Source organism: Lampetra planeri, unplaced genomic scaffold (assembly GCF_965212315.1).
Source record: "Lampetra planeri unplaced genomic scaffold, kcLamPlan1.2.h2 scaffold_855, whole genome shotgun sequence".
NCBI lineage: Eukaryota > Metazoa > Chordata > Hyperoartia > Petromyzontiformes > Petromyzontidae > Lampetra > Lampetra planeri.
The window spans coordinates 25,001-37,240 of NW_027615677.1; the positions used below are offsets into that span (position 1 = coordinate 25,001).

General features: G+C 56.8%; 1 protein-coding gene across 1 annotated transcript; it reads left to right on the forward strand.

Moving 5' to 3' along the window:
- Positions 1–503: 503 nt before the first annotated feature.
- On the forward strand, positions 504–7,239 carry LOC144742100 (uncharacterized; the record flags this gene model as incomplete). Its single annotated transcript, XM_078624598.1, has 4 exons — positions 504–774; positions 3,347–3,460; positions 3,748–3,853; positions 7,149–7,239. Coding segments are annotated over exons 1-4 (368 nt in total), but the record flags the coding sequence as incomplete, so codon positions are not given.
- Between the last annotated feature and the right edge of the window lie 5,001 nt (positions 7,240–12,240).

Consider the following 12,240-nt stretch of genomic DNA (forward strand, 5'->3'; position numbering starts at 1 on the left):
TGAAGACGCTTCTAGAAGATGTCTACCGCTCGTTCATCAACTCCTCTACCTATTCCGGAAGAATCTTCTGGAAGACGTCTACCGCTCGTTCATCATCGCCTCTACCTATTCCGGAAGAATCTTCTGGAAGACGTCTACCGCCCGTTCATCAACGCCTCTACCTATTCCGGAAGTATCTTCTAGAAGATGTCTACCGCCTGTTCATAAACGCCTCTACCAATTCTGGAAGAATCTTCTGGAAGACGTCTACCGCCCGTTCATAAACTCCTCTACAGATTCCAGAAGATTCTTCTGGAAGACGTCTACCGCCTGTTCATAAACTCCTCTACTTATTCCGGAAGAATCTTCCAGAAGACGTCTACCGCCCGTTCATCAACTCCTCTACCTCTTCCGGAAGAATCTTCCCGAAGCCATCTACCGCCCGTTCATAAACCCTCTCATCACCTTCTACCGGTAGATTCTTCCTCTACCGGAAGACGGCGTTGCCACGGTAACGACCCGGCGCGTCCCGTTGCCACGGCAACAGCGACATCGCTAAACCAGAGGCCCAACTTCAAAATCTCTGTCCCCTCTCTCTCTGATTCATCTCCTAAACTCTCTTAAACTCTCTGAAACTTTCTTAAACTCCCTGAAACTCTCTTAAACTCTCTTATCTCTCGCTCGCGCTCTCTCTCCACGTCTCCTGTCGCTGTCTCGTCTCTTAATCTCGAGCCGGAGATGTCCGACTCAGGCGAGGAGCAGGATGAGTTCGCCGACCTAGGCCCCAGCATTGGGGTAACAAAAACATTTTAAATTTTTTTTAAAAACTATTTTTTTATAAACTTCTATTACGACGTTAAACTCGTTCACATTGTTGATTGCGTTGTTTTGTTTCATTTGTTATTGTTATTATATTTTATTATATTTTATTATTGTACCGACGCGACTTTACCGAAAACACCTAACTATGCAATCGTTATACTAGTTACAATGTTACATGGTTACAATGGTACATAGTTACATGGTTACAATGTTACATTGCTACATAGTTACATTGCTACATAGTTACAATGTTACATGTATGTGTCTGTGTGTGTGTCCCTGTGTGTGTCTCTGTGTGTGTCTCTGTGTGTGTCTCTGTGTGTGTCTGTGTGTGTGTGTGTCTCTGTGTGTCTCTGTGTGTGTCTGTGTCTCTGTGTGTGTCTCTGTGTGTGTCTGTGTGTGTGTGTCTCTGTGTGTCTGTGTGTGTGTCTGTGTCTCTGTGTGTGTCTCTGTGTGTGTCTCTGTGTGTGTGTCTCTGTGTGTGTCTCTGTGTGTGTCTCTGTGTGTGTCTCTGTGTGTCTCTCTGTGTGTCTGTGTCTCTGTGAGTGTCTCTGTGTGTCTCTCTATACCTGTGCGTGTCTCTGTGTGTCTCTGTGTCTGCGTGTCTCTGTGCGTGTCTCTGTATATCTGTGTGTCTCTGTGAGTGTCTCTGTGTGTGTCTCTGTGTGTGTCTCTGTGAGTGTCTCTCTATACCTGTGCGTGTCTCTGTGTGTCTCTGTGTGTCCCCGTGTCTCTGTGTGTGTCTCTTTGTGTGTGTTTCTCTCTGCGTGTCTCTGTGTGTCTCCCTATATCTCTGTGTGTCTCTGTGTGTGTCTCTGTGTCTCTGTGTGTGTCTCTGTGTCTCTGTCTGTCTCTCTATATCTCTGTGTGTCTCTGTGTGTGTCTCTGTGTCTCTGTGTGTGTCTCTGTGTGTCTCTCTATATCTCTGTGTGTCTCTGTGTGTCTCTGTGTCTCTGTGTGTCTCTCTATATCTCTGCGTGTCTCTGTGTGTCCCCGTGTCTCTGTGTGTGTCTCTGTATGTCTCTGTGTCTCTATATACCTGTGCGTGTCTCTGTGTGTCTCTCTGTGTCTCTGTGAGTGTCTCTGTGTGTCTCTATACCTGTGCGTGTCTCTGTGTGTCCCCGTGTCTCTGTGTCTCTGTGTGTGTCTCTGTGTGTGTCTCTGTATGTCTCTGTGTCTCTCTATACCTGTGCGTGTCTCTGTGTGTCTCTGTGTGTGTCTGTGTCTCTGTGTGTGTCTCTGTGTGTGTCTGTGTGTGTGTGTCTCTGTGTGTCTGTGTGTGTGTCTGTGTCTCTGTGTGTGTCTCTGTGTGTGTCTCTGTGTGTGTGTCTCTGTGTGTGTCTCTGTGTGTGTCTCTGTGTGTGTCTCTGTGTGTCTCTCTGTGTGTCTGTGTCTCTGTGAGTGTCTCTGTGTGTCTCTCTATACCTGTGCGTGTCTCTGTGTGTCTCTGTGTCTGCGTGTCTCTGTGCGTGTCTCTGTATATCTGTGTGTCTCTGTGAGTGTCTCTGTGTGTGTCTCTGTGTGTGTCTCTGTGAGTGTCTCTCTATACCTGTGCGTGTCTCTGTGTGTCTCTGTGTGTCCCCGTGTCTCTGTGTGTGTCTCTTTGTGTGTGTTTCTCTCTGCGTGTCTCTGTGTGTCTCCCTATATCTCTGTGTGTCTCTGTGTGTGTCTCTGTGTCTCTGTGTGTGTCTCTGTGTCTCTGTCTGTCTCTCTATATCTCTGTGTGTCTCTGTGTGTGTCTCTGTGTCTCTGTGTGTGTCTCTGTGTGTCTCTCTATATCTCTGTGTGTCTCTGTGTGTGTCTCTGTGTCTCTGTGTGTGTCTCTGTGTGTCTCTCTATATCTCTGTGTGTCTCTGTGTGTCTCTGTGTCTCTGTGTGTCTCTCTATATCTCTGCGTGTCTCTGTGTGTCCCCGTGTCTCTGTGTGTGTCTCTGTATGTCTCTGTGTCTCTATATACCTGTGCGTGTCTCTGTGTGTCTCTCTGTGTGTCTGTGTCTCTGTGAGTGTCTCTGTGTGTCTCTATACCTGTGCGTGTCTCTGTGTGTCCCCGTGTCTCTGTGTCTCTGTGTGTGTCTCTGTGTGTGTCTCTGTATGTCTCTGTGTCTCTATATACCTGTGCGTGTCTCTGTGTGTCTCTCTGTGTGTCTGTGTCTCTGTGAGTGTCTCTGTGTGTGTCTCTATACCTGTGCGTGTCTCTGTGTGTCCCCGTGTCTCTGTGTCTCTGTGCGTGTCTCTGTGTGTCTCTGTGTCCCCCCGTGTCTCTGTGTCTCTGTGTGTGTCTCTGTGTGTGTCTCTGTATGTCTCTGTGTCTCTATATACCTGTGCGTGTCTCTGTGTGTCTCTCTGTGTGTCTGTGTCTCTGTGAGTGTCTCTGTGTGTGTCTCTATACCTGTGCGTGTCTCTGTGTGTCTCTGTGTGTCCCCGTGTCTCTGTGTCTCTGTGCGTGTCTCTGTGTGTGTCTGTGTCCCCCCGTGTCTCTGTGTGTGTCTCTGTGTGTGTCTCTGTGTCTCTGTGCGTGTCTCTGTGCGTGTCTCTGTGCGTGCAGGAGTACGAGGGAGGCCGTGACGAGCTGGGGGAGAGACACGGCAGAGGCCGTGCCCTGCTGCCCAGCGGAGACACCTACGAAGGAGACTACGTGGCAGGGCAGAGACACGGGCAGGCGAGATTACACTACACTATACACTACACTACACACTACACTATACACTATACACTACACTATACTATACACTATACTATACACTACACTATACACTATACACTGCACTATACACTACACTATACACTACACTATACACTACACTATACACTACACTATACACTACACTACACACTATATCACTACACTATACACTACACTATACACTACACACTACACTACACACTACACACTATATCATTACACTACACACTACACACTATATCACTACACACTGTGACCTGCAGGGCTCGTACCGCTTCAAGAGTGGCTCTCTCTACCGCGGCGACTATCAGCAAGGCCGCAAGCACGGCTACGGAGCCTTCCACTATCCTGACGGCTCTCACTACCAGGGTGAGACACACACACAGACACACACACACACACAGACACAGACACAGACACACACACAGACACACACACACACACAGACACACACACAGACACACACACAGACACACACACAGACACACACACAGACACACACACAGACACACACAGAGACACACACAGACACACACACAGACACACACACACAGAGACACACACAGACACACACACAGACACACACACACAGAGACACAAACACACAGACACACACACAGACACACACAAACACACAGAGACACAAACACACAGACACACACACACACAGACACACACACACAGACACACACACACACACATACACAGACACACACACACAGACACACACACAGACACATATACAGACACACACACACACAGAGACACACACAGACACACACACACACACATAGACACACACACAGACACATATACAGACACACACACACACAGAGACACACACAGACACACACACAGACACACACACAGACACACACACACAGACACACACACACAGACACACACACAGACACATATACAGACACACACACACACAGAGACACACACAGACACACACACACACACATAGACACACACACAGACACATATACAGACACACACACACACAGACACACAGAGACACACACAGACACACACACAGACACACACACAGACACACACACACAGACACACACACAGACACATATACAGACACACACACACACAGAGACACACACAGACACACACACACAGACACACACACACACAGATACACACACACACACACACAGACACACACACACACAGATACACACACACAGAGACACACAGAGACACAAACACACAGACACACACACACAGAGACACAAACACACAGACACACACACAGACACACACAAACACACAGAGACACAAACACACAGACACACAGAGACACAAACACACAGACACAAACACACAGACACACACACACAGAAACACACAGAGACACAAACACACAGACACACACACACAGAAACACACAGAGACACAAACACACAGACACACACACACAGACACACACAATGAGACACAGAGACACACACTGAGACAGAGTGGAGACAGGAAGACAAAGATCCCCCGTGTAGCCTCTAGCAGATTGTAGGTGCAAGTGCTGTTACACACTTGCTCACCCACTCACTCACCAACCCACTCACCCACCCACCCACTCAACCTCTCACTCACTCACCCACTCACTCACCCACCCATCACTCACTCACTCACCAACACACTCACCTACTCACCCACCCACTCACCCACCCACCCACCCACTCACCCACCCACTCACCCACCCACTCACCCACCCACTCACCCACCCACTCACCAAACCACTCACCCACCCACTCACCAACACACTCACCAACACACTCACCCACTCACTCACCCACTCACCAAACCACTCACACCCACCCACCCACTCACCAAACCACTCACCCACCCACCCACTCACCAACACACTCACCCACTCAGCCACTCACCCACCCACTCACCCACCCACTCACTCACCCACCCACTCACTCACCCACCCACTCACACCCACTCACCCACTCACCAACACACTCACCCACTCACCCACCCACCCACTCACCCACCCACTCACTCACCCATCACTCACCACCCACTCACTCACCCATCACTCACCCACTCACCAACACACTCACCCACTCACTCACCCATCACTCACCCACTCACCAAACCACTCACCCACTCACCAACACACTCACCCACTCAACCTCTCACTCACTCACCCATTCACTCACCCACCCATCACTCACTCACTCACCAACACACTCACCTACTCACCCACCCACTCACCCACCCACTCACCAAACCACTCACCCACTCACCAACACACTCACCCACTCACTCACCCACTCACCAAACCACTCACCCACCCACCCACTCACCAACACACTCACCAACTCACCCACCCACTCACCCACCCACTCACTCACCCACCCACTCACCTACTCACCAACACATTCACCCACCCACTCACCCACCCACTCACCAAACCACTCACCCACCCACCCACTCACCAACACATTCACCCACTCAGCCACTCACCCACCCACTCACCCACCCACTCACTCACCCACCCACTCACCCACCCACTCACCCACTCACCAACACACTCACCCACTCACCCACCCACCCACTCACCCACCCACTCACTCACCCACCCACTCACCTACTCACCAACACACTCACCCACCCACACACTCACCCACCCACTCACCAAACCACTCACCCACCCACTCACCCACTCACCCACCCACTCACCCACCCACTCACTCACCCACTCACCAACACACTCACCCACTCACTCACCCACCCACTCATCCACTCACCAAACCACTCACTCACTCACTCACCCACTTACCAAACCACTCACCCACTCACTCACTCACTCACTCACTCACTCACTCACTCACTCACTCACCCACTCATCCACTCACCAAACCACTCACCCACCCACTCACCCACTCACTCACCCACCCACTCATTCACTCACCAAACCACTCACCCACTCACTCTCTCACTCACTCACCCACCCACTCACCCACTCACCAAACCACTCACCCACTCACTCACCCACTCACCCACCCACTCACCTACTCACTCACTCACCCACTCACTCACTCACCCACTCACCCACCCACTCACTCACTCACCCACTCACTCACTCACCCACTCACTCACCCACTCACTCACTCACTCACCCACACACTCACTCACCCACTCATTCACTAACCCACCCACTCACCCACTCACTCACTCACTCACCCACTCACTCAACAAACCACCCACCCACCCACTCATCCACTCACTCACCCACCCACTCACTCACTCACCACCCACTCACTCACTCACCACCCACCCACCCACCCACCCACCCACCCACCCACCCACCCACTCACTCACCCACTCACCCACTCACCCACCCACTCACCCACTCACTCACCGACTCACTCACCTACCCACCCACTCACTGACTCACCCACTCACTCACCCACCCACTCACTCACCAAACCACCCACCCACCCACTCACCCACTCACTCACCAAACCACTCACTCACTCACTCACCAAACCACTCACCAAACCACTCCCTCACTCACTCACCAAACCACTCACCCACGCACCCACTCACTCATCCACCCACCCACACCGTGCCAGGCTAGGTGCACCACCCACACCGTGCCAGGCTAGGTGCATGTTGCTGCTGCTTCTCTTCTCTACAGGTCACTGGGTGGAGGATGAGCGTGAGGGTCACGGAGTTTACACTTATAGCAGCGGTGACGTGTACCAGGGCGAGTGGAGACAACACCAGAGGTGAGTGGGTGGGTGGGTGGGTGGGTGAGTGGGTGGGTGGGTGGGTGGGTGGGTGAGTGGGTGGGTGGGTGGGTGGGTGAGTGGGTGGGTGAGTGAGTGAGTGGGTGAGTGGGTGGGTGGGTGGGTGGGTGGGTGGGTGGGTGGGTGAGTGAGTGAGTGAGTGGGTGGGTGAGTGGGTGGGTGAGTGGGTGGGTGGGTGGGTGAGTGGGTGGGTGGGTGGGTGGGTGAGTGAGTGAGTGGGTGGGTGGGTGGGTGGGTGGGTGGGTGGGTGAGTGAGTGAGTGGGTGGGTGGGTGGGTGAGTGAGTGGGTGGGTGGGTGGGTGGGTGGGTGGGTGGGTGGGTGAGTGAGTGAGTGGGTGGGTGGGTGGGTGGGTGAGTGGGTGGGTGGGTGGGTGGGTGAGTGAGTGGGTGAGTGGGTGGGTGGGTGAGTGGGTGAGTGAGTGAGTGGGTGGGTGAGTGGGTGGGTGGGTGAGTGGGTGGGTGAGTGGGTGGGTGGGTGAGTGAGTGGGTGGGTGGGTGAGTGGGTGAGTGGGTGGGTGGGTGAGTGAGTGAGTGGGTGGGTGGGTGAGTGAGTAAGTGGGTGGGTGGGTGAGTGAGTGAGTGGGTGAGTGAGTAAGTGGGTGGGTGGGTGAGTGAGTGAGTGAGTGGGTGAGTGGGTGAGTGAGTGGGTGGGTGGGTGGGTGGGTGAGTGAGTGGGTGGGTGGGTGGGTGAGTGAGTGAGTGAGTGGGTGGGTGGGTGGGTGGGTGGGTGAGTGGGTGGTTGAGTGAGTGAGTGGGTGAGTGGGTGGGTGGGTGAGTGGGTGGGTGGGTGGGTGAGTGAGTGGGTGGGTGAGTGGGTGGGTGAGTGGGTGGCTGGGTGGGTGAGTGGGTGGGTGGGTGGGTGAGTGAGTGAGTGAGTGGGTGGGTGGGTGGGTGGGTGAGTGAGTGAGTGGGTGGGTGGGTGGGTGGGTGGGTGGGTGGGTGAGTGAGTGGGTGGGTGGGTGAGTGGGTGGGTGGGTGGGTGAGTGAGTGAGTGGGTGGGTGGGTGGGTGGGTGAGTGGGTGGGTGGGTGGGTGAGTGAGTGGGTGAGTGGGTGGGTGGGTGAGTGGGTGAGTGAGTGAGTGGGTGGGTGAGTGGGTGGGTGGGTGAGTGGGTGGGTGAGTGGGTGGGTGAGTGAGTGGGTGGGTGGGTGAGTGGGTGAGTGGGTGGGTGGGTGAGTGAGTGAGTGGGTGGGTGGGTGGGTGGGTGAGTGGGTGGGTGAGTGGGTGGGTGGGTGGGTGAGTGAGTGGGTGGTGGGTGGGTGGGTGGGTGAGTGGGTGGGTGGGTGGGTGAGTGAGTGGGTGGGTGGGTGGGTGAGTGAGTGGGTGGGTGAGTGAGTGGGTGGGTGGGTGGGTGGGTGGGTGAGTGAGTGGGTGGGTGGGTGGGTGGGTGGGTGATTGAATGGGTGGGTGGGTGGGTGGGTGAGTGAGTGGGTGAGTGGGTGGGTGGGTGAGTGAGTGGGTGGGTGGGTGGGTGGGTGGGTGGGTGGGTGAGTGAGTGGGTGGGTGGGTGGGTGGGTGAGTGAGTGGGTGGGTGAGTGAGTGGGTGGGTGGGTGGGTGGGTGAGTGGGTGGGTGGGTGGGTGAGTGGGTGGGTGAGTGAGTGGGTGGGTGGGTGGGTGAGTGAGTGGGTGGGTGAGTGGGTGGGTGGGTGGGTGAGTGGGTGGGTGAGTAGGTGGGTGGGTGGGTGAGTGAGTGAGTGGGTGAGTGAGTGGGTGGGTGAGTGGGTGGGTGGGTGAGTGGGTGGGTGGGTGGGGTGAGTGGGTGGGTGAGTAGGTGGGTGGGTGGGTGAGTGAGTGGGTGAGTGAGTGGGTGGGTGAGTGGGTGGGTGAGTGGGTGGGTGAGTGAGTGGGTGGGTGGGTGGGTGGGTGGGTGAGTGAGTGGGTGGGTGGGTGGGTGAGTGGGTGGGTGAGTGAGTGGGTGAGTGGGTGGGTGGGTAGGTGGGTGAGTGAGTGGGTGGGTGGGTGGGTGGGTGGGTGAGTGGGTGGGTGAGTGAGTGGGTGAGTGGGTGGGTGGGTGGGTGAGTGGGTGAGTGGGTGGGTGAGTGGGTGGGTGGGTGGGTGAGTGAGTGGGTGGGTGGGTGGGTGGGTGAGTGGGTGAGTGAGTAAGTGGGTGGGTGGGTGGGTGAGTGAGTGGGTGGGTGGGTGAGTGAGTGGGTGGGTGAGTGGGTGGTGAGTGAGTGAGTGGGTGGGTGAGTGAGTGGGTGAGTGGGTGGGTGGGTGGGTGAGTGAGGTGAGTGGGTGGGTGAGTGAGTGAGTGGGTGGGTGGGTGGGTGAGTGAGTGAGTGGGTGAGTGGGTGAGTGGGTGGGTGAGTGAGTGGGTGGGTGAGTGGGTGGGGTGGGTGGGTGAGTGGGTGGGTGTGAGTGGGTGGGTGGGTGGGTGAGTGGGTGAGTGGGGTGAGTGGGTGGATGGGTGAGTGAGTGGGTGGGTGTGTGAGGTGGGTGGTGGGTGGGTGGGTGGGTGAGTGAGTGGGTGGGTGGGTGGGTGGGTGGTGGGTGGGTGGGTGGGTGGGTGAGTGAGTGAGTGGGTGAGTGAGTGAGTGGGTGGGTGAGTGAGTGGGTGGGTGGGTGGGTGAGTGAGTGGGTGGGTGGGTGGGTGGGTGGGTGAGTGAGTGAGTGGGTGAGTGGGTGGGTGAGTGAGTAAGTGGGTGGGTGGGTGGGTGGGTGAGTGAGTGAGTGAGTGGGTGGGTGGGTGAGTGAGTGGGTGAGTGGGTGAGTGGGTGGATGGGTGAGTGAGTGGTGTGGGTGAGTGAGTGGGTGGGTGGGTGGGTGGGTGGGTGGGTTGAGTGAGTGAGTGGGTGGGTGAGTGAGTGGGTGAGTGAGTGGGTGAGTGAGTGAGTGAGTGAGTGGTGGGTGGGTGAGTGAGTGAGTGGGTGGGTGGTGAGTGAGAGTGGGTGAGTGGGTGAGTGGGTGGATGGGTGAGTGAGTGGGTGGGTGAGTGAGTGGGTGGGTGGTGGGTGAGTGAGTGAGTGGGTGGGTGGGTGGGGTGGTGGGTGGGTGAGTGAGTGAGTGGGTGAGTGAGTGGGTGAGTGAGTGGGTGAGTGAGTGAGTGAGTGGGTGGGTGAGTGAGTGAGTGAGTGGGTGGGTGGGTGGGTGGTGGGTGGGTGGGTGGGTGAGTGAGTGAGTGAGTGGGTGGGTGGGTGAGTGGGTGGGTGAGTGAGTGAGTGAGTGAGTGGGTGGGTGGGTGGGTGGGTGGGTGGGTGGGTGAGTGAGTGGGTGGGTGGGTGGGTGAGTGAGTGAGTGGGTGGGTGGGTGAGTGGGTGGGTGAGTGAGTGAGTGGGTGGGTGGGTGGGTGGGTGGGTGAGTGAGTGAGTGGGTGGGTGGGTGAGTGAGTGAGTGAGTGAGTGAGTGGGTGGGTGGGTGGGTGGGTGGGTGAGTGAGTGGGTGGGTGGGTGAGTGAGTGGGTGAGTGGGTGAGTGGGTGGGTGGGTGGGTAAGTGGGTGAGTGGGTGGGTGGGTGAGTGAGTGAGTGGGTGGGTGGGTGGGTGGGTGAGTGGGTGGGTGGGTGAGTGGGTGGGTGGGTGAGTGAGTGGGTGGGTGGGTGGGTGAGTGAGTGAGTGGGTGGGTGGGTGGTGAGTGAGTGGGTGGGTGGTGGGTGGTGAGTGAGTGGTGGGTGGGTGGAGTGAGTGGGTGGGTGGGTGGGTGGTGGTGAGTGAGTGGGTGAGTGAGTGAGTGGGTGGGTGGGTGAGTGAGTGGTGGGTGGGTGGGTGAGTGAGTGAGTGGGTGGGTGTGTGGGTGAGTGTGAGTGAGTAGTGGGTGGTGGGTGGGTGGTGGGTGAGTGAGTGAGGGTGGTGGAGTGAGTGGTGGTGAGTGAGTGGGTGGGTGGGTGGGTGAGTGAGTGGGTGGGTGGGTGGGTGGGTGAGTGAGTGAGGGTGGGTGGTGAGTGAGTGGGTGAGTGGTGAGTGGTGATGGGTGAGTGAGTGGGTGGGTGAGTGAGGGTGGGTGGTGGGTGAGTGGGTGGGTGGGTGGTGGTGAGTGAGTGAGTGGGTGGGTGAGTGAGTGGGTGAGTGAGTGGGTGGTGAGTGAGTGTGGGTGGGTGAGTGAGTGAGTGAGTGGGTGGGTGGGTGGGTGAGTGAGTGGGTGGTGGGTGAGTGGTGGGTGGGTGAGTGAGTGAGTGGTGGTGGGTGGGTGAGTGAGTGGGTAGGTGGGTGGGTGGGTGAGTGAGTGAGTGGGTGGGTGGTGAGTGGTGGGTGAGTGAGTGAGTGTGGGGTGGTGGGTGGGTGAGTGAGTGAGTGGGTGGGTGGGTGAGTGAGTGGGTGGGTGGGTGGGTGGTGTGGTGAGTGAGTGAGTGAGTGGTGGGTGGGTGAGTGAGTGGAGTGAGTGAGTGGTGGGTGGGTGGTAGTGGGTGAGGGTGGGTGGGTGAGTGAGTGAGTGGGTGGGTGGGTGAGGTGAGTGGTGGGTGGGTGAGTGGGTGGTGAGGTGAGTGAGTGGGTGGGTGGGTGGGTGGGTGGGTGAGTGAGTGAGTGGGTGGGTGGTGGGTGGGTGGGTGAGTGAGTGGGTGGGTGGGTGGTGAGGAGTGAGTGGGTGGGTGGGTGAGTGAGTGGGTGGGTGGGTGAGTGAGTGGTGTGGGTGGTGGGTGAGTGAGTGAGTGGTGGGTGGGTGGTGAGTGAGTGGGTGGGTGGGGGTGGTGAGTGAGTGAGTGGGTGGGTGGGTGGTGAGTGAGTGGGTGGGTGGGTGGGTGAGTGAGGGTGGGTGGGTGGGTGAGTGGGTGGGTGAGTGAGTGGGTGGGTGGGTGGGTGAGTGAGTGGGTGGGTGGGTGGGTGTGGTGAGTGGGTGGGTGGGTGGGTGAGTGAGTGGTGGAGTGGGTGGGGGAGTGGGTGGGTGAGTGAGTGGGTGGGTGGGTGAGTGAGTGAGTGGTGGTGGGTGAGTGGGTGGTGAGTGAGTGGGTGGGTGGTGGGTGGGTGAGTGAGTGAGTGGTGGGTTGGTGGGTTGGAGTGAGTGGGTGGTGGGTGGGTGGAGTGAGTGGGTGGGTGGAGGGTGAGTGAGT